Raw genomic sequence first — 27525 nt, 5'->3', positions numbered from 1 at the left:
GCCCTTTCTCAGTGGGTTAAGGATCCAGTGTTGCCGTGAGCTGTGGTTTAGGTCACATAGGAGGCTAGGATCCTGAGTTGCTGTGGCTGTGGCATAGGCTGGCAGCTACAGCTCTGGTTCGACCCCTTGCCTGGGAACTTCCATATGCCACAGGTGCAGCCCTAAAAAGCAAAAATAAAATAAAATAAAATAGTAGATCGAACAAAGAGTTCTGGAACAGATCCAGGGCTGGTTGATTCATCAAGAGTTTTCTACCTGTTTATACACTGCTCTATCCATAGTGTTTTGTTTTGTTTTTTTATTACTCAATGAATTCTATTACATTTATAGTTATACAACAATCATTATAACCCAATTTTATAGCATCTCAAACCCTCAACACATCCCCCCACCCCTCTATCCTCAGTGGTTGATGGTCTCTTTCCTTACAGTTGCAACAGTCATCACATATGGGCTTGACATTGGGGGAAAAAAAAGATCTTCCTCAAGATCCCCCTCAAGTCCTACTGTCCAAGACAATGGAAATACCATAATTGGCAAGACCAGTGAGATTCATCCCCTGAATGCAAGGGAGGGGAACACCTGTACAAAATCCAGACTTTGCCAACAAGGGAGAAAGAATGCTGAGCAGGCATCATCAATGCTTGCCCTGATGGTCATACAAATTCCTCTTCTTTTTAAAGGCCAGCTATTTTTCACCTTCCATTGAGAAGATGTGCAGCATACTCCTTAAGGGCATCAGTGCTTATGCCACACTAACTGGGTTCAAATCCCAGCTTACTTGCCAGCTCTTTGGCTTTGGGCAGATTACTGGGTCAAGAGCTGTAATAATTAGAGAATAAAGACAAAAAAAAAATAATTAGAGAATAAGAGGCTAGAGATTTGGAAGATGGAGGGGACAATTAATGGGACAGTGCCTGGGGAGGCAGAAAGAAGGGCCCTGAGCACAGGTGGCAGATCACAGTTTGGACAGGGGCAGAGACAGGGACACCCTCTCTTCTGAGCCTGTAGGGAGCTGCAGGTGCTGATGAAAGGTCTGTGGGCAGGGAGCAGGAAACTGGAGGAATTTCCAGTTCCTGACCCAGCTCTTGACCCAGTAATCTGCCCAAAGCCAAACCAATGGCCTCTGTTTCCTTTAATATAAATGGTGAGTTGATATCAAGGTGGATGAAAATTTGGGGAGAATGACAAAGGCTGGGGAGACAGAGCTGTCCAGGGGCCCACAACATCTTTCCATACTTCTTCCATGAACTTTTCCTTCTATCCCCCAGTCCTCCATAAATCCCAGGTTGCTGCCCAGTGCTCCCGAATGTGGTACTCACTCATCTTGTCTGTGAAATGAACTGAGCTCCTGCCATCAATCCATCACTTAGTTCTTAGTGTATGTAAAACATACACCAGTATATGCAAACTCAGTGTAGGGAGTTCCCGTCGTGGCTCAGTGGTAACAAACCCGACTAGTACCTGTGAGGGCATGAGTTTGATCCCTGGCCTCACTCAGTGGGTTAAGGATCCGGTGTTACCGTGAGCTGTGGTGTAGATCGCAGACATGGTTCTGATCTGGCATTGCTGGGGCTGTGGTATAGGCCAGCACCTATAGCTCCCATTCAACTCCTAGCCTGGGAATTTCCATATGCCAACTGGTGCAGCCCTAAAAAGCAAAAAAAATTGGAAAACAAAACAAAACAAACAAACAAACAAAACCGCTTAGTGTATGTAAACCTAGTGTAAAGCCCAGCACCAAGTGTACAGGAAACACTCAGTAAATGGTAGTCTTTGCATTCACTGACAAGAATGAATGTTGTTTTTTCTAGCTTCACAATGGTGTTTACAAGATTATATGTGTTCCTGCCCTCCAGGAGCTTATGTCCTTGGAGAAGGATGTACCCATAAAACAATTAAAGAGCAATGCAGGAGTTTCCATCATGGCACAGTGGAAACGAATCCAACTAGGAATCATGAGGTTGTGGGTTCCATCCCTAGCCTCACTCAGTGGGTTTAAGGATCCAGCATTGCTGTGAGCTGTGGTGTAGGTCATAGATGCAGCTCGGATCCCGAGTTGCCGTGGCTGTGGTGTAGGTCAGCAGCTATAGCTCCTATTCAACCCCTAGCCTGGGAACCTCCATATGCCACAGGTGTGGCCCTAAAAAGAAAAAAAAAAAAGGGCAAAGCAAAGTGATATTGGATTTGGGAAGGTTACCAACATCCAAATGGTGCTTGTTTCTGATCACAACTAGCACTGAAAAGTATCTTTTACATCAAGACCTACTAGAACTCACATAAATTTATAAAACTGAAACAAGTTTCATTAGACACTACTTATCCTAACTATATGTGATGCATTCTGATATTTCCTATTCTACCTACTTGGTTTTTAAGAAATGCTGGTCAAGGCTCACTGTCACGGGTTGAACTGTGTCTCTTGAAAATTCTTATATTAGTCTGTTGAATTCCTATGTCTCTCAAAAATTCATATTCACATGAAGAACACCAAGGATCTCAGAATATGACCTTATCTGAAGAAAGGGTCTTTTTTCTCTTTTTAAAGCCACACTTGTAGCCTATGGAAATTCCTGGGCCAGGAGTCGAAGCAGAGCTGCAGCTGCTAGTCTATACCACAGCCACAGAGATGCAGCATCAGAGCAGCATCTGTGACTTTTGGCAACATTGTGATGATCAGTGAGGCCAGGGATCGAACCCCCATCCTCTTGGATACTAGTTGGATTCTTTACCCACGGAGCCACAATGGGAACTCCTGGAGATGGGGTCTTTACAGAGGTAATCAAGTTTAAATGAGGTCCTTAGGGTGGGCCCCAATCCAATATGACTGGTGTGCTTGTAGGGAAAATTAGGAGTCAGACTTGCAAGCTGGGAGAACACCAGGTGAGCTTGAAGATGGCCATCTACAAGACAAGGAGAAAAGCCTGGAACCAATCAATTCTCTTTCAGCCCTCAGAGGGGACCAGCCCTGCCAACACCTTGATTTTGGTCTTCCAGCCTCTGGTACTGTGACACAAAGAAATCCTTTCATTGTTTAAGTCCCCCAGCTCCTCGTGCTTTGCTTTTGTTTTGTTTTGTTTTGTTTTTGCCTTTTCTAGAGCCACTCCCGTATGGCATATGGAGGTTCCCAGGCTAGGGGTCGAATCAGAGGTGTAGCCTCTGCCAGAGCCACAGCAACGCAGGATCTGAGCCACGTCTGTGACCTACACCACAGCTCATGGCAATGCCGGATCCTTAACCCACTGAGCAAGGCCAGGGATCCAACCTACAACCTCACGGTTCCTAGTCATACTCATTAATCACTGAGCCACGACGGGAACTGCCATAAATACTATTTTCTTACCAGTAGGTGCCCCTCACCTTCCTATCTCCCCACAAAAGAGCCGAAGTTAGAGACTGCATTCTCTCTGCCCCTTGTCTTGCCAAAGTTCAGGGGGACTTGGCCTCCCAAAGACCCTTAGATGGTGAAGCCTGAATTCAGCCACTGTCTGCGCTGCTGACAGGCTGAGTGGGCACCCGGGAGCACACAAAGCGCATGCGGCTTGAGCACCTTTGTGCACACAGTGCGATCCTAGCATTGCCTGTCTTCTAGATCCATGGACAGATCCCCTCCCCACCAGCTCCATCCCAGCCCTCCCTCCTCTTCAAATGGCTGCTTTCCTGACACAGTAAACACACATACCTCCAATAGACTCTTTGTGGTGGTAATATTACCCTCAAATCTGGGGACTCTGATGTAGGATAGAGGCCCTTCTGCCTGGCTTATTCTGGGACATAAAAATAGTGCCTGGAGTTCCCATCGTGGCTCAGTGGAAATGAATCTGACTAGCATCCATGAGGATGCAGGTTTGATCTCTGGCATTGCTCAGTGGGTTAAGGATCTGGCATTGCTGTGAACTGTGGTGTAGGTTGCAGGTGCAGCTCGGTTTCCGTATTGCCAGCAGCTGTAGCTCCGATTTGACCCCTAGCCTGGGGACCTCCATATGCCACGGGTGTGGCCCTAAAAAGACCAAAAAGTAATAATAATAATAATAGTGCCTAACGTTTACTATGTGCCAGGCATTTTTCTAAGCTTTCACATGTATTATTGCATTTCACTCTCACACTTTGTAAGTCAAGACTATTATTTGCTCTGTTTTACAGATGGCAAAACTGAAGCACAAAGAGTGAACTGCCCAGAGTTGTGCAGTTAGCAGCACTGGCAAGATTTGAACTCACGTAGCCTGTCTCCAGAGGCCAGGGTCTTAATTGCTATCCTCTGCTGCCTGGCTGGTTGCCACCTGTTCCACATGAACCCAAGTGGAAGGAGCTGGGCTTTGGGAATCTGTTCAGACACCAGGGGGCAGCATAGGCCTGGCTTTGGCCCCTGAGCCCAGCCCTGTTTGGGGAGAAAGGAGGGGAGTAGAAACCACCTCCCATCTTCCACCGCCCCTCAGAGACCACCCTTTGCCCACACCACTTCTCAGGTTTAGGGGCCTGAATAGCTCTCGGAGTCCCTTGGCCTTCTCCAGCTCCTCCTCCAGCAAAAGCTGCAGAAACCATCCACTAGTTATGATGATGACTCAGAAGCTGAGCAAGCCTTGTGTGTGAGTGTGTGTCCCCTTGTGACTGCATGTGGCTCTGAGTGCAGACATGTCTTCGAGACTGCCTGCACGTGTGTGTAAGTATGTGTGCGTGTTGGGGGGGGGAATCTTGTGGCCAGGGAAATTGTGTATGTGTGTTTGTTTCTGGGTGTGTCTCAGTGTTTACCCCAGAAACAGTTGGGAACTTTGCCAAGGCTGCACAGCAGATTCATATTCAAACTTGACCCTTGGGAATCAGGCAGCAACTCCAGCTTTTGCTGGCTCCCACCTGGGTCTGAGAATAGTCCCCTGTGAAGAGGGGGCAGAGATGACTTTCAGTCCGAGGACCCCTGGAGTCCTCCAGCATTCTGAGCTTCTGGGTCCCCTCCCCCACACGCTCCCGTCAGCGGTCACGAGACCTCTAAGGCGGTCCCCACCTAGAAGGGAGGGGAACCTAGGAGTTCCGGACGGAGTAGACTGGAGCTCCTTGCCTGCTTTCAGGGTCCTCCACTGGAGGGAGCGCAGAGCCCTGAGGGGTTTCGTCTTCCAGAGGCCCCGGGGGGAGCCCAGTCCCTGGTGAGCCCAAACTCCAGCCCCTGCGAAAGTTTTGAGTATGAGAGAGGCAGTATGTCTCTACTTGACATTAGGTGACTTTCTAGAGAAAAGTTTATTGCTTTTATGGGGGACAGGGTAAATGGGGATCAACCTCCCTTCCAGCCAGGCCCCAGGGCCCCCCAAATCCCAGTCCTGGCTCCCCTCACCCCATGCTCCCCTCCCCGGGACAGGAGGCAGATACGCTCACCCCACTTTCTTCCTCTTCCTCCTCCAGCCCACTTTCTCTTCTCTGTGTCGTCAGAGGTCCAGGGAGGGACCTGGGTAGTCGGAGAAGCCGGAAACAGCGGGCTGGGGCAGCCACTGCTTACACTGAAGAGGAGGACGGGAGAGGATTTTGTGTGTGTGTGTGTGTGTGTGTGTGTGTATGTGTGACTGTGTGTGTGTGCGTGTTTTCTTTTTAGTGGTGCTGGAGGGAGGGTGCTAGCAGGGCCAGCCCTGAACCCGCTGGACAGAGCTACAGACCCATGGGGCCTGGCAGTGCCCGCTGAGAGAGGGAGAAGACAGCAGAGGGGTTGCCAAGGTGAGGGGATACCTCCAGGAGGGGGGGTTGGGGGGCATCTGACTATGAGTGTGTGGGGGGTGGGGGAGGGCCTCTCAGAATCCTCCCTGGGCAGAGTGGATGGTCCCCAAGAAATTGTTTCAGCTGGGGCTGGTCGCTGGTGGTACTGAGTTTTGGCAGTTTCGAAATATCAGAGGAATCTGGGCTGGGTACAGGCCTAGCACTTCCCCCCTCAACCCCTCCATGCCGTGGTTCACTTTTTCCAGCCCCTCCCTCACCCCCACCCCCACCCCCGCGTCCCTGCACCTACAGGGACGCGCAAAGGCAGGGAAAGGAGGGAAAGGAGGTGTCCCTCTGCCGTCTGCGGTGGGGGAAAGTGGCTGCCCCTCCCTGGTAGGCTGATGCCTGGGCGTAGTGGGTCTTGACAAACCCCTACCAGGCCCCCCCATAAAGGTTCCCGTTCAAGGGTGTGGCTAGGGGGTGAGCGAGCCCCAGATGTAGACCTCATGGTGCCCCAGAGGAGGGGGAATTTCCCCCTCAAAACTGCTCCACGCTGGTCCCGGCGCGTCACGGAGTTAACCCTCCTCGTGCTGACCTGGCTCCGCCTCCCCGCATCCCTCCCCGCCCCCACCTCCACATACACACATTGGGCAACTCGGAGAAACTCTTTTGACTTTTGATCCTGTGGTCCCACGGTCAGAGGGCTCAGGAATGTCGGAGTTGAGCTGAGGTTTAGGCCACGAAGCCGGGCTGATGAAGATCCTGGACGTGGGGCTTCCCTTCCCTATTGGGAAGGCAACACTGGCCCCGCCCCCTCACGCCGGGGCTCCTCCCTCCCTGCGGCTGTTCAGCGGGGCTTAGAGCAGAAGGCGTCTCTGGCCTGGCAGGCCAATGGACACGGCCTTGTTATTGTGTGTGGGCGGTGGGTGTGGGTGGGGGAAAATCTAGCCCCTTGCAGTCTGGGGATGGAGGGGGGGAAGATTTGAAGCCAGAGCCGGGACAGGAAGCTGGCCACTCAACAAGAGGATGTAGAGGAAAGGTGGGGCTGCCTATGGCTTAGGGGTCATCTCAGTCCCCAGTAGGGTAGGGGTAGAGGGTCAAAGGTCTGAACACCTTGAGAAACGAGAGAGGAAGGGACAAGAAAGGAATGGAGTCCTCCCTTGGGTTGAAACACCAACCGAAAGGCGCCCCACCCCAAGGCGGGCGTAGAGAAAACTCTATTAGAGGACCCTGAGCAGGATGGGGGAGGATTCTGCCTTTGGGAGAAAAGAGCTCACGGGGAGAGGGCCTGCGGGGAGGGACTGGAGTGTCTAGAAAAGGGGCCCCTCTGTTCTCCATCCTTTTGCAAGAACTGGGAGAGGGGAGAGGCTAAAAGTACAGCCGGAGGACTTGGGGTTACTGGGTTGGGGGAGACCCAGGGAGTTTCCATCCCCATCCTTTCTATCATCTCTGAGAAGAGGGACATTTTGAGAAACATGAACTGAGAGACCCCTGGGAAACCACTGGTTTACCCACTCCTCCCTGCAGCCCACCCAGAAATGGGGAGGCAATCCTTTTCCCTACTCCCCCATCTCCTTTCCTCTTGCCCCTTTTCTTCTCCCCCTTTTCTAGCCTCTCCCCCTTCTAGACTTTTCACTACAGACTTATTAACCCTGATTTTTCTCCAGTTGCTCTCACCTTCTTCCTGAGTTCTCTCTGCTTTTCCTTTATTTATTTATTTATTTATTTATTTATTTATTTATTTTTTGCCTTTTCTAGGGCCGCACCCGTGGCATATGGGGTTAGGCTAGGGGTCTAACCGGAACTGTAGCCACTGGCCTACGCCAGAGCCACAGCAACGCAGGATCCGAGCCATGTCTGCAACCTACACCACAGCTCAGGCAACGCCGGATCCTTAACCCACTGAGCAAGGCCAGGGATCGAACCCGTAACCTCATGGTTCCTAGTAGAATTTGTTAACCACTGAGCCACGATGGGAACTCCTCTCTGCTTTTCCTTTTGCTCCATCTCCTCTTCAATTCGCCTCCAGCACACGCCCCCCGTTTAGGATTATGGGATTTGGATCTGGAAGGGATCCTAGCTGCATGATGTAATAGTTAACCCCATTCGGGTTCAAATCTTGATGTCCAAACTCAGCAAGTTGGAGAATCTCCTTGAGCTTGGTTTCTCTACCTGTGAAAGGGGATAATTCTATATTTTAAAAATTGTTGCAAGGTTATAATGAGGTAATGCATCCAGTGTAACGCCTCATACACAGTAAGTGCTTAGTTAATGGTAGCTATTATTAGTCTTCCATCCTCTTCTTCATCATCTAGCCAGGTAGTTTTCAAATTCTCTCACGGGGAGTTCCTGTCATGGCTCAGCAGAAACGAATCTGACTAGCATCCAAAAGGAGGCAGGTTCAATTCCTGGCCTTGTTCAGTGGGTTTAGGATCTGGCATTGCCCTGGCTGTGGCAGAGCTCCGATTCGACCTGGAAACCTCCATATGCCGCAGGTGCAGCCCTGAAAAGATTAAAAAAAAAAAAAAAAAAATTCTGTCACAGAGCCCTGGAATTGGGAGGGGTTTCTCCAGGGACACCTTTGGAGTCAGAAGGTAGGCAGAGGGAAGTAAGAAGCAGTAGAATTCCAGGGCTATTACACTCATTTTCAACAGAGAAACTTCAATTTTTTTTTTTTAATGTTTTAATTTTTAAAAATTTTTGGCTGCCCCATGGCGTATGGAGCTCCCAGGCCAGGGATCAGATCTGAGCTGCAGCTTTGACCTATGCTGCAGCTGCGGCAGCACTGGATCCTTAACCCACTGTGCCGGGCTAGGGATCAAACCCGCATCCCAGCACTCCAGAGATGCTGCTGATCCTGTTGTGTCATGGTGGGAACTCCTCCAGTTTCATATAATGGGAATTCCACAGGTTAAACTAAAATCGTCTACTGCTTACAAAAGTTTGGAAAGGGAGTTCTCTGGTGGTGCAGTGGATTAAGGATCTGACTTTGTCACTGCAGCAGCTTGGGTCACTGCTGTGGTATGAGTTCAGCTCCTGGCCTGGGAACTTCCGTGTGCCATGGGCAGAGGAAAAGAAGAAAAAAGAGTTTGGAAAGTTCTAAACTTTATCCACACTTTGTATGTTCTAGATGAGAGGCTCCAGGTCCAGAGAGGGGAGGTTTCTTGTCACCAGAGGCAGATTTAGAGCTACAACCATATCCTCTGTCTTCTCTCAGAGAGCTTTCCCTCCTGCCCCATCTCCTCTGTCTCTCACCCCTTACTGCAGCTCAGTTCCTCCCATCCCATCACCCCTGTGTCTACTGTTGAAGGAAATCCCTTGTCTCAGGCCTCAACCAGAGATGTCCCCGGTTTGAGGTGGTCTGGCTCTCTGGGAGGGCTGTCTATGGGAGGTCCCTGGCCGCCCCAAAACTAAGGCTGACTTTCTTGGACACCTCTCAGAGTGCCCAGAAACCTTGTTCCTTTCCTCCAGGCACCCTCCAAACCCCAGATCATGTCTCTGTGGGGTCTGGTCTCCAAAATGCCCCCAGAAAAACTGCAGCGGCTCTATGTCGACTTTCCCCAACACCTGCGGCATCTCCTGGGCGACTGGCTGGAGAACCAACCCTGGTGAGTCCTGGCTGCCTCACCCAATGTTGGTCTCCCAGTGTCCCCCACCCCCCTTCCCTCTCCTTGGTTTTCCTTTACCCCATTTCAGGATTTGGGACTCGTTATTCCATGTGTGGTGGCCCAGATTTAGCAGGAAATCTGAGCCACATCAACCAGCTTATGCATGAGGACACGTGTAGTCCCCCCACCCCCTTAGGAGGCTGAGCCAAAGAGGAAGGCGGCCAGAGCTGGGGCAAGGGCAGTTCTCACAACAGCTGGGAAATCAGGAAACAAGGGATACTGGGGAGGGCTGCAGAGGGTCTGGATGGAGGATAAGAGGGGGAAGGAACTGCTGAGCTGTTTGCTATGGGATAAAGGGTCAGCAGAGCTGAGGAAGCCCTGACCCAAGGCTGCTTCATCCCATTCTTCCCACAGGGAGTTCCTTGTCGGCTCAGATGCCTTCTGCTGCAACATGGCCAGTGCCCTGCTATCTGCCACTGTCCAGCGCCTTCAGGCCTTGGCTGGAGAGCAGGGGGAGGGGAGTACCATCTTGCAACACATCAGCACCCTGGAGGTGGGGGCAGAAGGGGAGGGGACAAGGCTGGGGTGGGGCCTGGAGTGGAGCTGGGGTGAGCCTTGGATGCTAGAAGAAAATTGGCTGGATGCTGGAAGCAAATTGGTATTCCTGTGGTTAGCTGTTAGCTAGCATGCAAATTAGATTTTAAAAGCATGCAAATGCATGAAAACTTCTGGAGCACAGCTGTGCTGCCTCTCAGTGCATGTGGGAGTAGTGGAGGCGGGTGGGAGTGGTGGAGAGGAGAAAGACACGGGTAAGAGCCAGGCTAATCCTGTCTACCACTCTTCATTTCTATAGAGCATATATCAGAGGGACCCGCTGAAGCTGGTGGCCACTTTCAGACACATACTTCAAGGGGAGAAAAAAGCTGTTATGGAACAGGTATTGGGATACCCCATCTTTCACCCCATCTTGTCCTGGGACTTTAGCCTGGGCCATGAGAAACTAGAAGGAATCTGAACTTCAGGAAAGCCTCAGTGTCATTGGGGTTTTTTTGTTTGTGTGTTTTTTGTTTTGTCTTTTTAGGGCCTCACCTGCGGCATATGGAAGTTCCCTGGTAAGAGGTTGAATTTGAGCTGCAGCTGCTGGCCTATGCCAAAGCCACAGCAATGCCAGATTTGAGCCGCATCTGTGACCTACACCACAGCTTGTGGCAACACTGGATCCATAACCCACTGAACAAGGCCAGGGATCGAACCCACATCCTCATGGACACTAGTTGGGTTCTTCACCAGATGAGCCACAATGGGAACTCCCTGTTGTTGGTTTTTTGTTTGGTTGGTTTTTTTGGCTGTGCTCGTGGCTTGCAGAAGGTCCCAGGCCAGGTAACCCGAGCCACAGCAGTGAAAATGCCAGATTGTTAACGCGTTAAGCCACACAGGAACGTCAAGGCTCAGTGTTCTAGGCCCAAGATGACCAAAGGAGGTTCCTGGGGTCAGGGTGAGCCCCAAGTTAAGCTCAGAGAAGCTTCCAGTGAGGGACTGAGGGTAAGGAGGCCTGGGGAGGAGAGAGCAAGAGGTAAGGAGCTGATTCTGCCAGCAGAGAGGTCTTATTTCCAGGAGATTCCAAATGGGCAGGAAGAACTGTCCAAGGAGGGTGGGGAGCCAGCCAAGGAAAGTGGCCTGTCTCCTTTTGTGCAGAGCAGAGCAGAGCAACAGGCACCCCTTCAGGGAGTGGAGGCCAAGTAGAAGGGATGGGCAGAGTGTCTCACCTGGTGGCATCTGTCCCTCCTGTGCAGTTCCGCCACCTGCCAATGCCTTTCCACTGGAAGCAGGAGGAACTCAAGTTTAACACAATTCTGCGGAGGCTGCAGCACCGAGTGGGGGAAACCCGCCTTCTCCGCAAAGCCCTGCAGCCCGGGGCTGAGGCTGGCCAAGGTAGGAGCCTGGGCCTGGAGCCCTAGGAGGGTTCTGGGGAGGGTGTGGGAATGCTCCCTTTTTGATCTCAACCTTGACTGAACCTCACATCTCTCTGCGCCCCTGATTTCTGCCCCTACCCTCAGTGTCTCTTCACAACTTGTTAGAAACTCCTGCCAAGGGGACTGGGCCAAGCGAGGTGAGTAATGGACTGAGATGTGGGATGAAGCTCAAAGTGCAGACTTTGAGAGGGTCTCAAATCTGTGAGAGGATGGAGATTAGACCTTGGAGAGGTGAGAAAGAGAGCCCTACCCTCGGGAGCTGGACAAGGAGGAAGTGTGTGGCCCTGGCTTAGGCCCTCCCCGCCCACAGGCCCTGGCCACGTTGCTGCAGGAGACTGTTGGGGAGCTGGAGGCTGCCCAGGCCCTGGTGCTGAAGAGGATCCAGATTTGGAAACGGCAGCAGCAGCTGGCAGGGAATGGCGCACCCTTTGAGGAGAGCCTGGCCCCACTGCAGGAGAGGTGGGGGCAGGGCTGACAGGGAAGAAGGGTGGGCTGGGGGTGGGCACCTGCTGTCACTGCTGGAGGACCCACAGGTGTGTGAGAGAAAAAACAGGCCAGGGAATTCCCTCTGTGGCTCCACAGTAACGAACCCAGCTAGTATCCATGAGGATTTGGGTTTGATCCCTGGCCTCCATCAGTGGTTTACGGATCCTGTGTTGCTGTGGTTGTGGCGTAGACCCGCAGCTGCAGCTCCAATTCGACCCCTAGCCTGGGAAGCTCCATAGGCTGCAGGTGTGGCCATTAAAAAAAAAAAAAAAAAAAAAAGGAAAAACCAGGCCTGGGTGGGCTAAGACTCAGAGAAGCCAGTTCCAGCAGAGCCGTGTGCGCTGTTGTTTGGATCTCATCCTGTACACGTGCTCCCAGCCAAGGGGGCACAAGCAGGAGTTCCTGCAACCCAGACTTTTCTCTTTAAGCCCCGTGCCCAGAGGAATGGGGAATCTATCTGGTCTATGGGGTGGACACCTTCTAATTTGCACAAAAGCATCATGTGTGCTGGCAGCTAACCTGGGTACCAGAGTCCTGGGGAAGAGGCAGCCGAGTTTCCACAGAGCTTCCAGGCCCTGAGAAGGAACCTCCTCCTCAGAGCCAAGGCAGGTCCCAGAACCCCTTCAGCCCAGGTCCCTTGCAGCCGCACCCACTGTCCATCCCACCCCCTCCACACACACTATCCTGCTTTCTTTCTGGGTTTAGGGGTGGAGGGTCTGGGCCAGGAACAGGCAGCCTAAATCCTGTGCCCCCTGACCACTGTCCTGGCCCCAGGTGTGAGAGCCTGGTGGACATTTATTCACAGCTGCAGCAGGAGGTGGGGGCGGCTGGTGGGGAGCTTGAGCCCAAGACCCGAGCAGCACTGATTAGCCGGCTGGATGAAGTCCTGCAAACACTCGTCACCAGGTATGAACCCCTGCCTGGCTACATCAGATCCTAAGAAAGGAAGAGGGTCAGAGTTGGGGGGGGCACCAGGAAGGACCCTGTCACTGACTTCCCTTGTGTCCTCCTCTCAGCTCTTTCCTGGTAGAAAAGCAGCCCCCCCAGGTACTGAAGACGCAGACCAAGTTTCAGGCTGGGGTTCGATTCCTGCTGGGCCTGAGGTTCCTGGGGGCTCCAGCCAAGCCTCCACTGGTCAGGGCCGATATGGTAACCGAGAAGCAGGCCAGGGAGCTGAGCATGCCCCAGGGGCCCGGGGCTGGAGCGTAAGCTGGGGCTGGAGAGGCCAGGGTGGGGGGATGGGGGGTGGGGGATGGAGGCCAGAGGAGCCTGGGGGACTGGCCTGAGGAGCAGGGTGACAGGGAGGGAGGGTGCCAGGATGTGGGAACCCTGTGTGGTCAAGGCAGAGGAAGGACAAGGACCCGTCAGCGCAAGAATGGGGCGCAAGCATCAGGATTTGGCTAAGGGGGGAACTGCTCCCTTAAGAACTCGAGGGGAGGCGTTCCTGTCATGGCTCAGTGGTTAACGAATCCGACTAGGACCATGAGGTTGCGGGTTCAATCCCTGGCCTTGCTCAGTAGGTTAAGGATCCGGCGTTGCCGTGAGCTGTGGTGTAGGTTGCAGACGCAGCTCGGATCCCGAGTTGCTGTGGCTCTGGTGTAGGCTGGTGGCTACAGCTCCGATTAGACCCCTAGCCTGGGAACCTCCATATGCCGCGAGAGCGGCCCAAGAAATGGCAAAAAGACAAAAAAAAAGAAGAACTCAAGGGGAGAGATGGAGGTTGGGGGCCAGTCATCCATCCCATTCACCCTTGGACCCAAGCTCCTGCCACAGCTGGCCCGGGTGGGATGAGCCACTCTCTGACTTCCCCCAGCAGCGAAAGCACTGGGGAGATCATCAACAACTCTGTGCCCTTGGAGAATAGCGTTCCTGGGAACTGCTGCTCTGCCCTGTTCAAGAACCTGGTGAGGGCTTCAGGGAGTGGTGGGCCGGGGTCCGGAGGTCTCTCCTTAGAGAGGGTGTTGGGAGCCCAGGAGAGGCCGTCTCTGCCCTCATCCTTCTCTCCCTCCCCCATCCTGCAGCTTCTGAAGAAAATCAAGCGGTGTGAGCGGAAGGGCACTGAGTCCGTCACCGAGGAGAAGTGTGCAGTGCTCTTTTCCACCAGCTTCGTGCTTGGCCCCAACAAACTCCCCATCCAGCTCCAGGTGAAGTGAGGCCCCAGCCCTTCCTGAGGTGGGGCCCCAGGTCCCCCCGCCCAGGCTACACACAGTGGGGGCTGGATCCTCACTCCTCACGATGGCCCCATACCCTGTGTGTCGGGATTTGTGTGTGTTGGGACCCGGGTGAGTAGGGAAGAGCAAGAACCGGAGTGCACCTGCAGGAGTGACAGGGTAGAAGCGACTGGCCCTTGTTACACACTGTCCACAGACCAGGGCACTATTTCAAGTCACACACATACCTGGTTTTCTCAATAACATTATGAGGTAGGTATGACTGCCAGCCTCATCTTATAGATGAGGACATGGAGACACAGAAAGATTGAGTAATTGGCCCAGGTCACACAGCTACTGAATGTTGAGGGTGGCATTTGAAACCTGGAGCTCTGACTCCATAGCCCTGACTCACAACCACTTCTCTGCATAAGGCCCACACCGAGCTTCAGAAAGCATCTGGTAACATCCCGTGAGCTTATAACGATGCTGTGTGAGTCCAGTGGCTTCCCCGCACCCTCAGACCCAGCCCTCTATGGAAGTCTCTATCCGCAGTAAGAAGAACCCCCTTTCCTCACCCGCTTCAGGCCCTGTCTCTGCCCCTGGTGGTCATTGTCCACGGCAACCAAGACAACAATGCCAAAGCCACCATCTTGTGGGACAACGCCTTCTCTGAGATGGTGAGGAAAGACCTGGAGTTGGGGTGAGGGTGCAGGCTGGCAGGCTGGCAGTTCAAATGGAGGTGACCTTAACTCCTTCTAAGAGACCTCTTTGGGTTCTTCTGACCTCTTTTCATGCCAGTCGTAACAACTGTCTTGCCGTAGCACCCTAAACTACTGTTGGGCAAATGCCATCTTTGTTGAATGAGCTCAGGGGGACACAGCTGGGGAGGGGCAGGCTTGGGGAGGTGGGAAGGATGAAGGCCCTCTGGAGGAGGAATGGGGAGGACAGCCTGAGATGCCCTCTCCTTTTCCCCTCCTCCCAGGACCGTGTGCCCTTTGTGGTGGCTGAGCGGGTGCCCTGGGAGAAGATGTGTGAAACTCTGAACCTCAAGTTCATGGCTGAGGTGGGGACCAACCGGGGTTTACTCCCAGAGCACTTCCTCTTCCTGGCCCAGAAGATCTTCAACGACAACAGCCTGAGCATGGAGGCCTTCCAGCACCGTTCTGTGTCCTGGTCACAGTTCAACAAGGTCATTCCCTTGCCCTTTGGACCGCCCATCCACAAACTTTTCCTCCCTGGGGCACTCAGGGTGTCCGTAGCTTCTGCCTAGATATCGACTGCTGGGATCGTCCCAATGCCCCACCACATGCATCAGGAAGGCCTCTGTCGTGGCCCAGGCAGCAAAACCCCTTAGCTCTCTGACATCCCCCAAGTCTTTGCCAGTGATTTGCATGACTCATCCAGATTGTGTGTAAACAGCTCTGATTCAAAATGACTTTGACCCCTTGGGAAAATAGTTCCTATTGCAAAAACCAGGATGAAATCCCACAGGGACATGTGCAATAATACCAGCTACCATGTGTCGACGGCTTGCTATACACCAGGCACTGTGTTTTAGCCCTCTATGTGTGTTATCCCATTTCATCCTCCCAACATCCCTTTGAGGTGGGTACTCTTATTACCCCCGATTTACAGAGGGGGAACCTGATGCTCAGGGGTTAAGTAGTTTGTCTAAGGCCTCCCAGAAGGTGAGTGGCATGGCCAGGATGCAAGCCCCTATGTTTGACTCTTGCTCTTCGTGACTATATTTTATGGCCCCCCAAATCAGGTGGCTCAGGACTGGGCCTGTTACACGAATAGGGATAAAAGGAGGCCTGGCTGTCTTGGTTGAGGACCAGCCGGGTAAAGGTAGTCATGTACTGATCTCTTAGAAAAAGAAGAAAGAAAAACCCACACGGCCAGAGGATGTGTTAGCAAAGGGAGCAGGACACTCACATCCTGCAAGCTGCCTTCCATGGACTCCACTTCCACCAGGCCTCGTTGGGAGGGGGTGGAACACAGTGGTTAGGACAGGGCCCAGTCTAGACTTTCTGGGCCAAATCCCAGCTCTGCTTCTCTCCAGCTCTGTGGACCTGGCCAAGTTATTTGACCTTTCTAGGCTTCCATTTTTTTCTCTGTAAGATGGGACAGTCATAGGACTTACCTCCATAAGCTTGTAAAGATCAGATACATTAATTTATGAAAAGAGCTTAGAATAGCACCTAGCACATGGTAAGCTTGAGTGCTGACCATTGTCACTGATGGGGGTCTCAGGTCCAGTGTGGACCCTCAGCCCTGTGACTCTGTTGTGTGGGTACTCACAGCCCAGTGCCTGCCCTAATTAGGCTCTCGCTGTGGCCCTCCTGTCCTCATACCAGCTCCCCACACGCCCAATAGGAGATCCTGCTAGGTCGTGGCTTCACCTTTTGGCAGTGGTTTGATGGTGTCCTGGACCTCACCAAACGCTGTCTCCGGAGCTACTGGTCAGATCGGTGAGTCCCTGCCCCGGGCGGCCTGAGCAACTGTACCTCCTGTTGCATACCCTGTACCTCCACCCATACCCTCTCCGTCTTCTTGGCCAGGTTGATCATTGGCTTCATCAGCAAACAGTATGTCACTAGCCTTCTCCTCAATGAACCTGATGGAACCTTCCTCCTTCGCTTCAGTGACTCAGAGATTGGGGGCATCACCATTGCCCACGTTATCAGAGGCCAGGATGGTGAGGTCACCCCAGCCAATCTGCTGCCTCTATCCCTAGGCCCTCTGGGATTTCTTCTGGGAAGGAAATGTCTTGGCCTTCCTTGTTGCCAACCCTGATCTTCGGGAAGATCTTTCTTAGGTCCAACTTCTCTTCTGCCTTCTGTGGGCTAAACTTCTGCCTGCTCACTGTGAGCTCTGTGGCAATGGAGACTGGTGGGTCTCCCTTGCTCAGGACCCTCACCGTAGCTCCTCTCCTCTTTATCTTGGTGGAATGAGGATAAGTCCAAGGGTGTGGTGGGGTTGGCAGGGTAAGAGGAAGAAAGTCTGGACAGAGGGGACTCAGGGCCTCATTTCTGTTGTAGGATCCCCACAGATAGAGAACATCCAGCCGTTCTCTGCCAAAGACCTGTCCATTCGCTCACTGGGGGACCGAATCCGGGACCTTGCTCAGCTCAAAAACCTCTACCCCAAGAAACCCAAGGATGAGGCTTTCCGGAGCCACTACAAACGTGAGCTGGGCCCGAAGTTCTGATTCCTTCCTGTTGTCCACCTCCTTCCTGCTCCCAGCTGCCCCCTCCCTGCCCACTGTGTGTCATTCCTGTCTTCTCTCTCCATCCTCGTCACCCTGTGTCTCCTACCTGCCTCTCAGCCATGCCCACCTTTTCCACCTCCCTAACCCGGAAGCACTCCAAGGCTCTCCTTTCCTCCCCACAACAGCTGAGCAGATGGGTAAGGATGGCAGGGGATATGTCCCAGCTACGATCAAGATGACTGTGGAAAGGTGAGTGTGTTGATGTGGGTGGAGGGTTGGGGGGGCCTGGGACTTACTGGTAGGAAGGGGTGGTGGCATCGACCCCTGGTCAGTCACCCACGTCTTCTCCCCTCCTCCAGGGACCAGCCTCTTCCCACCCCAGAACCCCAAATGCCCACCATGGTGCCCACTTATGATCTTGGAATGGCCCCTGACACCTCCATGAACATGCAGCTCAGCCCAGATATGGTGTAAGAAGCTTGAGCGATGGAAACAGGAGGGATCCGTGCAGGCGGGCCCTTGGCATGGGCAGCCAGAGAGCTGGCAAAGGGGGGGCTGAAGTGGGGCATTTTCCTTTTCTTGAAAGGAATTCCCCATCTTGAGGCAGGGGTGGGGGTGTCCAGGAGAAGGGCTGGCATCAGGGGTCTGCTTTCTTTTCCCCAGGTCCCAGATGTATCCACCACACTCTCACTCCATCCCCTCATATCCAGCCATCCCCCGGGAAGAATCGGTCAGTGTGTTGTCAGCCTTCCAGGAGTAAGTGGGGGCACCTCTGGGGGATGGGGTGGGACACCCCCCTGCATTGGGGGTGGGCAATTGCGTTTGTTGGGAGAGGCTTTTCTGTGAGAAAGGGGTGGCAAACCCCTAGCACTTTGGTCTCTTCTGTCCACTCCACTGGGGTGTTAGTGGTTAAGATCCAGGTTGGAATTCTGACTTTGGGCAAGTTACTTAACTCTGGAGCCTCATTTGTAGAATGGGGAAAAATGCTGATACCTTCCTCAGAGGATTATTGTGAAGGGTGAGTTAATAATATGTGTAAAGCTATGCATAGTACCTGGCTCCTAGCAAGAGCCATTTAAGTACTAATATTATCTGATCTGCCCTTGAAATTGACTGTCATGTATCTGCTGTCTTGATTTTTATTTATTCCTCTTTTTGGCCCTGTAGTGGTGTAGATATTTTTGTTCTCCAGGTAGCACTCACATTCTTAGTAACTCTCAGTCAAGGCAGGACATCTCCTCTCCCAGGAGTTGCAGTGGGGGTGGGGACTGGGGGGACTTAGAACCACCAGAGTTCAGAGTTTGGAAATCAGCTAATCTAGGGAGTTCCCGTTGTGGCTCAGTGGTAATGAACCTGACTAGTATCCATGAGGATGCGGGTTTGATTCCTGGCCTCTATTCAGTGGGTTAAGGATCCGGCATTGCCAATGACTGGTCATTGCATACGTGCCTTGAATCCTGTGTGGCTGTGACTGTGGTGTAGGCTGGCAGCTGCAGCTCTGATTCAGTCCCTAGCCTGGGAACTTCCATATGCCAGGGTACGGCCCTAAAAAAAAAAAAGGAAAAAATTAGCCTAGCTAATCTAGCTCTCCTCTCCCCCTGCCCCCAGTCCCTACATTTACTTATACAAGTGAGAAGACCAAGCGCACAGGTAGAAATGGCTTACCCAAAGCTATGCCGTCAGGATAAGGAGCAGGAAATTCTGTTCCTCACTCAGTGGTCTTGACTTTGCAACACCCTGCTCTTGCCCACCTCTTCCTTTCTCTGACTGTGCCCTCCTTCCTGCTTCCAGACCTCACCTGCAGATGCCCCCTAACCTGAGCCAGATGGGCCTGCCCTTTGACCAACCTCACCCACAGTGAGTGACAAACCACCCCTCCCCCATTCTGATCTCAAGCTCCCCATTGATTCCCAGCCTCGAAGCCACCCCCCCCACCTCATTTACTTTTCTGGGCCTGGGCAGGGGCCTACTGCCATGCCAGCCTCAGGAGCATGCTGTGTCCAGCCCTGAGCCCCTGCTCTGCCCAGATGTGACCATGGCAGAAGAGAGTTGCCTGAGCCAGCCAGTGGGAGGGTTCCCTCAAGGCACCTGGTGAGTATTGGCCTCGGGGTGGAGGCTGGGTGGGGGCTGAGGAATGGGTGCCATGCCTATCCCACTGCTTCTCCCTTTCTCCCTGCAGGGTTGGTGAAGACATGTTCCCACCCTTGCTGCCTCCCACTGAACAGGACCTCACTAAGCTTCTCTTGGAGGGGCAAGGGGAGTCAGGGGGAGGGTCCCTGGGAGCCCAGCCCCTCCTGCAGCCCTCCCTCTATGGGCAGTCTGGGATCTCCATGTCCCATCTGGACCTAAGGGCTAACCCCAGTTGGTGATCCCAGCTGGAAGGGGAACCCAGAGAGACAGCTCTCCTGCCCCCTCGGACCTGCTCTGGACACTTGCCCATGCTCCTGCCAAGCAGCGGATGGGGCGGGTGTCCTCTTGTCCCCACCTACATCCTGGCCAAGAGCAAAGGACTTTGCCAGGAGAACGCACAGTGGGTGGAACCTCTCAGCTCCTTCCCTCCCACCACACACCCTTGCCCTCCCCCTTCCAAATGCTGGAAGGGTAATTCAGGTTCCAAGTGAGACCAGCCCCAGCATGCCTGTACACGCGGAAAACACACATACGGCCCTCCCTGGAGGATGGGGCTGAGCAGGAAGAGGGCTGGGCAGGAGCACAGATGAGGGCACAGAGGGCTTCTCCACCTGCCTGGAGCCAGGGCTCAGGACTCACACATGTAGAAACATGTGGACATGTGCACACATCTGCACCAGATGCCAGGGGTGGAGGTATAGGCTTGGGTCCCAGCCCCCGGGGAGATGGGGAAGCAGTTCAGGAGACACTGGGTAGGAGGAGGGAGGGTCTGTACATTTGGTTACTGATATGGGTTTTGCCTGGATTAAAAGATGAATCCTGAACAGCTCCAAATTTGTCAGTCAGATGGAGGCTTCTGGACATGTGCATGAGATTATGCAGAAGTACAAAGGCTGAGTTTGTGTGTATAGCTGTGCAAAAGTATGTGTACTTGAGACATGTTACTATATAGATGTCACACACGTTAGCTGTACAGCCACATAGAACATGTACCTCTCTGATTTTGCCTGTGTGACAACACACGTTTGAAAGTGTGAGACACTGCACAAAAGATACCAGCAAGCATGCTGGCCTCTCTGGTGTATGCGAACCCAAATGCACTCACTCATCTTTGAGAACTGTGCCCAGAGGGGTCTTCGTGGCTGTGACATCTGCATATGGCTGTAGTTTTGGTGGCTCATCACCACCAGTCCTGCCCAGAGGCAGGGGGTAGAGAGTCTGGGGTCCAGACTCAAGTGTGTGGTCCTTTGGGTGTATCGGGGGCCCTACCCACTGCTTCTTTTCTATTTCCCCAGCCACCGCCAGCTTCCCTCCACTCCCCTGCCCCATGCCACCCTTTCTCCATCTTGGGGGTCATAGATCCTAAGCCATAAAATAAATTTTATTCCAAAATAACAAAATAAATAATCTACTGTACACGATCTGAAAAGAAAGATGCTCTAACTGCTCAGACAGGTGCTGCGGCCCAGCCCCCAGCTAAGGGAGACCCTGAGTCCACCCAAGCCTCCTGAGGGGGCTGGTGAAGGGGACCCCATGCCCCCCTAGAGAGGGCAGGAGGGAGAGAACCGCTGAGGACTTGGGAGAAGGATGGGGATGGGTAGGCAAACTGCAGCACTTGTTAAATTAAAGAAACAAACTAGAAGCACAAAAATGGGGGAATGGAGGGAGGATCAGGTCCAGTGTTCCCAGGCCCCCAGTTCTGGGGGGGAAATGTTTCCACTTTTAGTTGCTGGACCCTCCCAGGATAGTCCCCCTTTCCCCCATGTCCAAACCGAGTCCAACTGCTCACACCACTGGTTCAAACTAGAGAATGGGAGTGTGCTGTGTAAGGAAGGGGAGAACCCCAAGTGCCCTGGAGGCAGAGTCCTTGCCCCTTGCTCTGGGCAACGGTGAGGGGGGCACCACGCACCCTCCTTGTGTCCTCTCGCCAGGCCCCTGCTCGTTATTGCTTGAAGCCCCATAGTTCTATGCCCATGGGGCCGGTGGGGAGGCAGGAGAAGGGCAGCGGAAGGATCCAGGGCTGTGACTAGGTGCCAGGGACGCGGAGTCGAGGGGTTGTGTGACCCGGGAGCCCAGGCCCCGCGGTCTGAGGACAGCAGTCCCGCCCTCACTGCCGGCTGGCCTCAGCCTCCACTTTGACGCTGCTCCTCCGACCTTCCACCAGAGCGGGATGGGGTCCCGGCGCAGGGCATCGGTCTACCAGCCCCTCCTCGAACTCTGCGGGGAGAAGGGGTCAGTTAGGAGGCTGCGAGGTGAACGCTGTAGACAGAGGTGGTTGAGAACAAAGGCAGGTGTAGAGAAGGCTGTAAAGTTGAGCTCGGATTTACAGCCCTCAGCCCACCTCGCGCGCGCGCGGGTGAGTGCATGTATGTGGGGGGGGGGGTTTCTATAGCCAAGTGTGTGCACCCCTTCCCCTTCTTAGCAGTGTGTAGCTCTCGGTCTTTGTAAGTGTCTCTCTCTTTCTCGGTCTCTCCCGCCTCCGTTCTGCTGGAATTTCTGGTTCTGTCAGGAGCTGCGGGGGCGGGTTGGCTGTGACCTCTCCCCCTCCCCCCTTCCCAGGCTCTGCCGCCCCCACTCATCCCTGGCCTCCTCCCAGGCCCTGCCTACCCTACCATGCACGCCCCCCCCCCCCAGTTTCTTAGAAGCCAAATCAAGGGGATCACAGGAAGCCAACCTCCCAGCTCCTCCCCCAAGAAGAGCCCCTCTTTCAGTCCCCGCCCCCACTTCCCACCCACACACAGTTTAAAAATACCAAGCCAGGGTTGGTGGCTTTGTCTGCTGCGTCACTCTCAGCCCAGCCGCTGCCCGGCCCTCTGCTGGCCTACTCCCTCACTCCCCCTTCCCCCATCCACGCACCAAGCATACCCCTTTGGGCTCGTCCAATTCTAAGCTGGCAACCTCACCCCTACTCCTAGAATGCTCCACCCTCCTGTGTTGGTAAAAGTTCTATCCAAGCTTCTCTTCTTGATGACCCTCCTTTTCCTGCTCCCCAGTTCCCCCTTCAGAGATGCCCATTAGGGTCAGACCCTCCCTATTGGGAACAGCCCTCCAAGGGCTCCCCTCTCCTCAACCCAAGGCCTGGTTGGCTGGAGCTCCACCATCCTTATTGCCCTCTCTGGTGACTACATCCCTCTTCCTCCCACCTGGCCCCAGGACACCAGGATTGCTGTGTGTGTTGGGGGAGAGCCTGGGTGGCAGGGGTGGTTGGGGACAGCACTGCTGGCTGCCTCACCTGCGAGAGGCGGCTTCGCAGGCACACAGGGGCTGAGGCGGCCCACGCGGTCATGGGAGACGAGGCGGGCTAGCCGCAGCCCCTCATCCATCAGTGTCTGCTGCAGGATGTGGCGGCTCCACAGCCCATGGGCTGGCAATGCCAGAGGCAGGTCAGCAGGGGGCGGCGTCAGCCTTGGGCATGACCCCACAGCTGTGGGCATGGGCACGGGTCAGGTAAGGGACCACAGTCCACGGAACCCCCACCCTCAACTGCAAAGCCAGACCCATAGGCCCAGGCCCATTTGCCCCCATCCCGCCAGGCCTCCCAACCATGTTCCAGGGAGTTGCCTCCTGGCGCCCTCCTCCCAAGCTTTCTACCCCTGCGCTCCCCCCTCCCCAGTGGCCAGAGAAGTGTTCCGAGGCACACTCACCCTGCAAGTGTCCATCCAGGCTCTCCCCGGACAGGCTGGCACTGTCTTCCTCCAGGCTGGGGCGGTATGGGGGTGCATAGGACTCAGGGCCTGAGGGAGGCTGCTGGATTTCAGAGTGACTTTGCTCACCAACCTGTAGAGGCCCCAAATGGGGAAATGAAAACCTGGCAAGGGAGGGGACCAGGGAAGGCTGCCCTAACCCCCTATATGCACCCTGGAAAACCTACCTCTTGTTTCAGTTTCTTCAGTGGGGGGCCTCCCAATTCTTCGGGGTGAAGCCTTCAAAGATGGAGAGGAACAAGGAGAGTGAGGCTGGGGAAGGACAAGTGGTGGACAAGACACAGAATCTGGGGGGGGAAGAACACGCATTATTTCCAGAGTATGAAAAGATGCTGGCTAAGCAAGTCTCCAGCTCAGGCACCATTGTTGGGGGGGGGGGGGCAGTGGGGGGGCACAGTGGAGGCCTGCAATGGATGGGAGAAGGGGCCAGACCTCAGATAAGTGGACTTGGCCAAAGTCAAGGACACACAGATGGGGGAGAAGCAGTCCAAGAGGCACCTGAAGTAGAGATTAAGACATGACCCAGCTCCTTGGAAGGATTCTGATCTAGGAAGGACCTAGAGAAGGGAGTCTCACCTGGAGCCCTTCAAGGAGGACAGGTAGGTACTCTCTCGGGCCACCTGGCGGGACAGGGAGAAGAGCTCCACCCTCCGCAGTAAGAGCGTGTTGTCCCTCATGCAGAACTGGGCAGCAGCCTCATTGATGGTCAGCTGTGGAGAGGGCGCCAGCGCAGTCAGAATCCTAACTCACCCAGCACCTTGCCCAAACCTCCTCTCTCCCCTTCACCATCAGACAAGCAAGGCCCAGCCATCAGATGCTTGCTCGGGTTCTGACACTACGCAGGAGCTTTCTGAGGGAGGAAGACAGAGGTCAGCACCCAGGAATGCCCAGGGCCTCCTCCACTCCTGTGGGGTTCTGAGCAGCATGGAGGACAGCTGGGCTTTGCTTGTGTCTCTGCTTCCGCCTCAGTTGAGGAGGGAAGCACTGCAGCAGCTGGGGTTGGCTGGGGAAGGGATCAGGGCCTGGGGTCCTGGTCAAGGTCAATGAAACAGACTTGGGGAAGTGATCATTCTCAGAGATGAGTGGGTCAAGGCCTGGGAGTCAAGAGCACTCCTGGGAGGCTGGGATCCTTACCTCATGTAGGCTGAGCTGCTTGCCCTCCCGCCGCTTGGAGTCAAAGCGGCCATAAATGATGCTGTATTTGCGGATCTCCTCTTCCTTCTGGCTGTCGTTATCGTCCATCTCAAAGATGTGCCCCACGCTCCGTGCCAGCTTCTTGTTCAGCTTCAGCAGGGACGTTACCTCCCCAGCATCCCCCCTCGGGAAGCTTCGGAAGATTCTCTCCACGCTCTCCACCACCATGCGTACCATCTCTGGCTCCAGCCGATCCGGACCGCCCCCAGCCCCAGCTGCTGCCAGCCCCCCAGCCCCAGTCCCCTCGGGGACTCCTCCCCCTGCAGGTGGGGAGAACGGGGGTGAGCCAGACTCGTCTTCTCCTCCTGCCCCAACATCGGACTCTGGAGTACTCCGGCCTGGCCAGATCCGGGGGTCCCCTGCCCCAGGTCCCCCGGGCAATGGTGACAGCTTCTCTCCAAGTTCAAGGGGGCTCTTAGGGCTAAAACTGCGGGCACTGCCCGCCTTTTCCCCAGGACTGCCATGCCCGTTGCTCATGCTCCCCTTCCGGGACCCCGAAGTCTCAGAGATCTTGAAGAGCGGAATGCTGGAGACGGGCACGGCGGGCACTGGCTGGCTGAAGAGCCCTGGATTGGTGGCCCACTCTCTTAGTGCCTTCTGTAGGCGTCGGACATGGAGAGGCTTGGTGGCCATGCCCACGAGTGCCATGATCTCCAGGAACTCCTCCTCACCCGCCTCACACAGTTGCTGCACGTCGTCCCCTCCCTGCTGGATGAAGGTCTCATAGTAGGAAAGGAGATTGGCGCGCTGCAGGACCCGGTACAGCTGCAGCTCCCCCAGTGTCCGAGGCAGGGCCATGGCTCGGGCACTGGGCCTGAGAAGGAGGCACAGGACAGAGAGGGGATGGCGGTCAGTGCAAGTCCTCCTTGCTGGGTACGAACACACGTTCACGGTTGTTTTCTCTTTCCCACCCCTCTTCCGAATGCTCTCTCTGCCCAGTGCCTAGGTCGGAGCCCAAACCACAAGAACCAACCACTGCTCAGAGTCACAGCCATGCTAATGCCATCCCAAACTGGCCAGAAGTACTAAAAACCATACTGGTCTTTGTGGAAGTCAAAGGCTCTGTTCCCCCATCCTCAACTTTTACTTTTCTGGCCTGGCACAAGGAGACCTTGCGCGCTGAAGCCAGCCAGCACACCCCGGTGATGGCTGGACCACCCTCTCCTCCAGAACACAGTCCTCGTCTTCCCCCCAAACACCCAGCAATCTCAACATTACACAAGTTAGCTTCCCACACTGAGGTGAATGTATGAGCCCCCACCTCCCTACAATGGACACCTGGGCAGCTTTATTCTCTGGTGGCATTATGCTCATGTGGCTGAGGCAGAGGGTGTGGCTTCCCTGCCCTTTTCAGCTCAAGGAGCCAAGCAGACCCCTACTCTGCTACCTTTTCCCACCTCTGCTAAGCCTTCCCCAAGGATTAGGCATTTTCCTGCTGTCTCTCCCCAGAACCTCCCCCCTCTTCCAGACTGCCCAGTGGCCCTCGGTTGGTCCCTCTCCCAGCAGTGACCTTCCCACCTGCTCCAGAGGTAGGCCCATCCCTTCAGCTCAGGCACAGGGGAGGGGAGAAGTGCCTCAATTGTTCTGCTTTGCGGCCCGTTCCGCCCACACACACTCCCACGGTGGTAGCGTCCGTGGGCGAAAACCGCCGGGGGGCTCCCGCCTACCCCTCTCTCCCTTTTTCCATCCACATCTTCAAGTGGAGTGGGGGAGCGACTCAAGGCCTCTTGAGGGAGGGGCTGCACACCGAAACTCCCCTCCCCACTCTGTAAATAAAGGTACGGAAATGGAAATAGACGCCTAAGGCACGTCCTGCTCCTGCAGAGCCGCTCTGATGCGCTCTTGGTTCAAAGGCGCCGACTTCTCCCGACCCCAAAGCGGCGCGCTCCATGCCAACCACAGATTGTGCCAGCTGAGCGGCTCTTCCCCAGCACTGTTGCCAGCTAGAACTCCAGGGCTTCCCCTGGCACTTAGGAGCCCCCACATTCTTTGCAGGGGCTCACAGGCCAGGTCATGCTCACAGAGTAAACGAGGAATGGAGAATTAGATACTATTCCTTCACATCCAGCTTCATCAGATCCCTGCCTGCTCCCATGGCCCCCTAATTCGAAGGCGCACCCCCTTTCCATCAGTCTCCACCCCCCACCCCCGTCCCTCTTCCCCTAGTCCTCTCCTCGACCTCCGCCCTCCGGACCCCTTTCCCCGAGTCCAGCTCCACCCATTTCCACTCCCCGCCGCTTCCCTTTGCCCACTTACTTGAGTCTGGGCTGAGGGGTCCGGCGGGCGCTGTCCCCTCCGCCCGGCGGCTGCTCGGCAGTGGGGGAGGGAGCTCTGTGCATGGACGGCTGGAGACCACCGGGGATGCCCCTCTCAGTGTCCGGCGCTCGGCGCCTTCTGTGTGCTGCGATCTTCCTGGCGCGCGAGGCCGTGTCCGCCGCTGTCCGGGCTCCGTCCCTTCCTCCACGTCTCCTCTCTCCGAGCCTCCGCGCCTCTGTCTGTGCCTCTACCCCCCCCCTCCCCGGCTGCGCTTGCCGCCTCTCCGCGCCTCCGCCCCCGCAGGACGCACGGGGAGCGAGGCCCGGCGCAGCACTGGCTGCCAGGCGGGCGGAGGGCGTGGGCCGAGCCGGGGGCGGAGGCTTGTGGGCGGGGGGCGGGCGCCCGGGCCTCTCGGCCGGCGGTGGAGAAGCCTCAGCAGAGAGGCGGAGAGAGGCGGAGAATGTGGGGAGGGGGGTGTGGAGCAGGAGGCGGGGGCGGGGACTCGGCGCCAGGGCGCCGAGTTGGGGACTAAAGTGACCGAGGCCGGGCTGTGGAAGGCGGGCTTGGGGACTCAGCGGGCGGGGCGAGGTCGCTCGGAGCCGCCTACGCCGGATGCACAGCCGGCCTTCTTCGCGCCCACGTACCCACGTGAGCGCCCAGCCGGCGACATTCTTACTCCCACTCCTCCTTCCCCTCTGAGCAGAGAGCGGAGTTTCACAACCACGCACAGGTACACAAAGACACAGAGAAGCACACCGACGGGCACACGCGCCTAAACAACTACCCGGTCGCCTGCTGCCCACACTCGGGCTTCGCGGTGCTATACGTGTGAATGTTAGGAGTGAGCCAGGAAAAGTTGGGAGACTGGGGTGCGCGGCTCCTCTCGTGGGTGCTTCTGACTCCCGTAGAGTGTGCACTTAGGACAGATCTGTGAACGTGGAGCTCTGCAGGAATCCCTCACAGATCCTCGCACTCTTCCCAAACCACGTCGAAGTTCGGGGAACAGAAATGGGCGGGGTTTGCCATAACCTGCTGCTTAGACGCGCGTCTATTAGTCGCGCTGGGTTGTTAGTGCTTAGGTCAGGCAAGGATGGGAGGGGTATCCTGCCTTCTTCCGCTAGTAGCATCCTATTT

General features: G+C 55.0%; 2 protein-coding genes across 9 annotated transcripts; one reads left to right on the top strand and one right to left on the bottom strand.

Moving 5' to 3' along the window:
- On the top strand, window positions 4610-20666 carry STAT6 (signal transducer and activator of transcription 6, interleukin-4 induced). 7 transcript variants are annotated; one of them, XM_021090928.1, is made up of 23 exons: window positions 4610-4660; window positions 5392-5697; window positions 9148-9284; window positions 9699-9837; window positions 10138-10221; window positions 11078-11216; window positions 11342-11394; window positions 11568-11716; window positions 12518-12649; window positions 12760-12948; window positions 13560-13647; window positions 13765-13887; window positions 14481-14573; window positions 14879-15085; window positions 16273-16367; window positions 16458-16594; window positions 16938-17084; window positions 17293-17356; window positions 17467-17577; window positions 17771-17863; window positions 18899-18964; window positions 19070-19198; window positions 19287-20641. In XM_021090928.1, exons 3-23 carry the CDS (start codon window positions 9169-9171, stop codon window positions 19474-19476), a joined length of 2544 nt encoding a protein of 847 aa, XP_020946587.1. In that variant the 5' UTR covers window positions 4610-4660; window positions 5392-5697; window positions 9148-9168; the 3' UTR covers window positions 19477-20641. The 7 variants fall into 7 exon arrangements, with proteins under 7 accessions (XP_020946587.1, XP_005663955.1, XP_005663956.1 ...); XM_005663898.3 differs by lacking the exon at window positions 4610-4660 and adding an exon at window positions 5000-5138 and having other exon boundaries at window positions 13557-13647; window positions 19287-20666; XM_005663899.3 differs by lacking the exon at window positions 4610-4660 and adding an exon at window positions 5000-5138 and having other exon boundaries at window positions 19287-20658.
- NAB2 (NGFI-A binding protein 2) lies at window positions 20598-26747 on the bottom strand. Of its 2 annotated transcripts, XM_001929485.5 has the most exons (7): window positions 26392-26747; window positions 24076-24949; window positions 23518-23651; window positions 23109-23160; window positions 22882-23014; window positions 22470-22661; window positions 20598-21454 (listed from the first exon to the last, which is right to left on the bottom strand). In XM_001929485.5, the coding sequence occupies exons 1-7, from the start codon at window positions 26472-26474 to the stop codon at window positions 21345-21347; spliced, it is 1578 nt and encodes a 525-aa protein (XP_001929520.1). In that variant the 5' UTR covers window positions 26475-26747; the 3' UTR covers window positions 20598-21344. The 2 variants fall into 2 exon arrangements, with proteins under 2 accessions (XP_001929520.1, XP_020947484.1); XM_021091825.1 differs by lacking the exon at window positions 22470-22661 and having other exon boundaries at window positions 26392-26694.

This window comes from Sus scrofa, chromosome 5, assembly GCF_000003025.6.
Source record: "Sus scrofa isolate TJ Tabasco breed Duroc chromosome 5, Sscrofa11.1, whole genome shotgun sequence".
Lineage (NCBI taxonomy): Eukaryota > Metazoa > Chordata > Mammalia > Artiodactyla > Suidae > Sus > Sus scrofa.
Note: the sequence above shows the minus strand (reverse complement) of the source record. Positions and strands in the feature narration are given on the sequence as shown.

Coding starts and splice junctions, on each gene's coding strand:
- STAT6 (XM_005663898.3), top strand. CDS start 9,169: ATGTCTCTGTGGGGTCTGGTCTCCAAAATGCCCCCAGAAAAACTGCAG. Junction 15,086..16,272: donor CCTGGTCACAGTTCAACAAG/GTCATTCCCTTG, acceptor CACGCCCAATAG/GAGATCCTGCTAGGTCGTGG. Junction 17,578..17,770: donor CAGCTCAGCCCAGATATGGT/GTAAGAAGCTTG, acceptor TCTTTTCCCCAG/GTCCCAGATGTATCCACCAC.
- NAB2 (XM_001929485.5), bottom strand. CDS start 26,474: ATGCACAGAGCTCCCTCCCCCACTGCCGAGCAGCCGCCGGGCGGAGGG. Junction 24,950..26,391: donor ACCCCTCAGCCCAGACTCAA/GTAAGTGGGCAA, acceptor CCTCCTTCTCAG/GCCCAGTGCCCGAGCCATGG. Junction 21,455..22,469: donor TGCGAAGCCGCCTCTCGCAG/GTGAGGCAGCCA, acceptor TTCTCCCCGCAG/AGTTCGAGGAGGGGCTGGTA.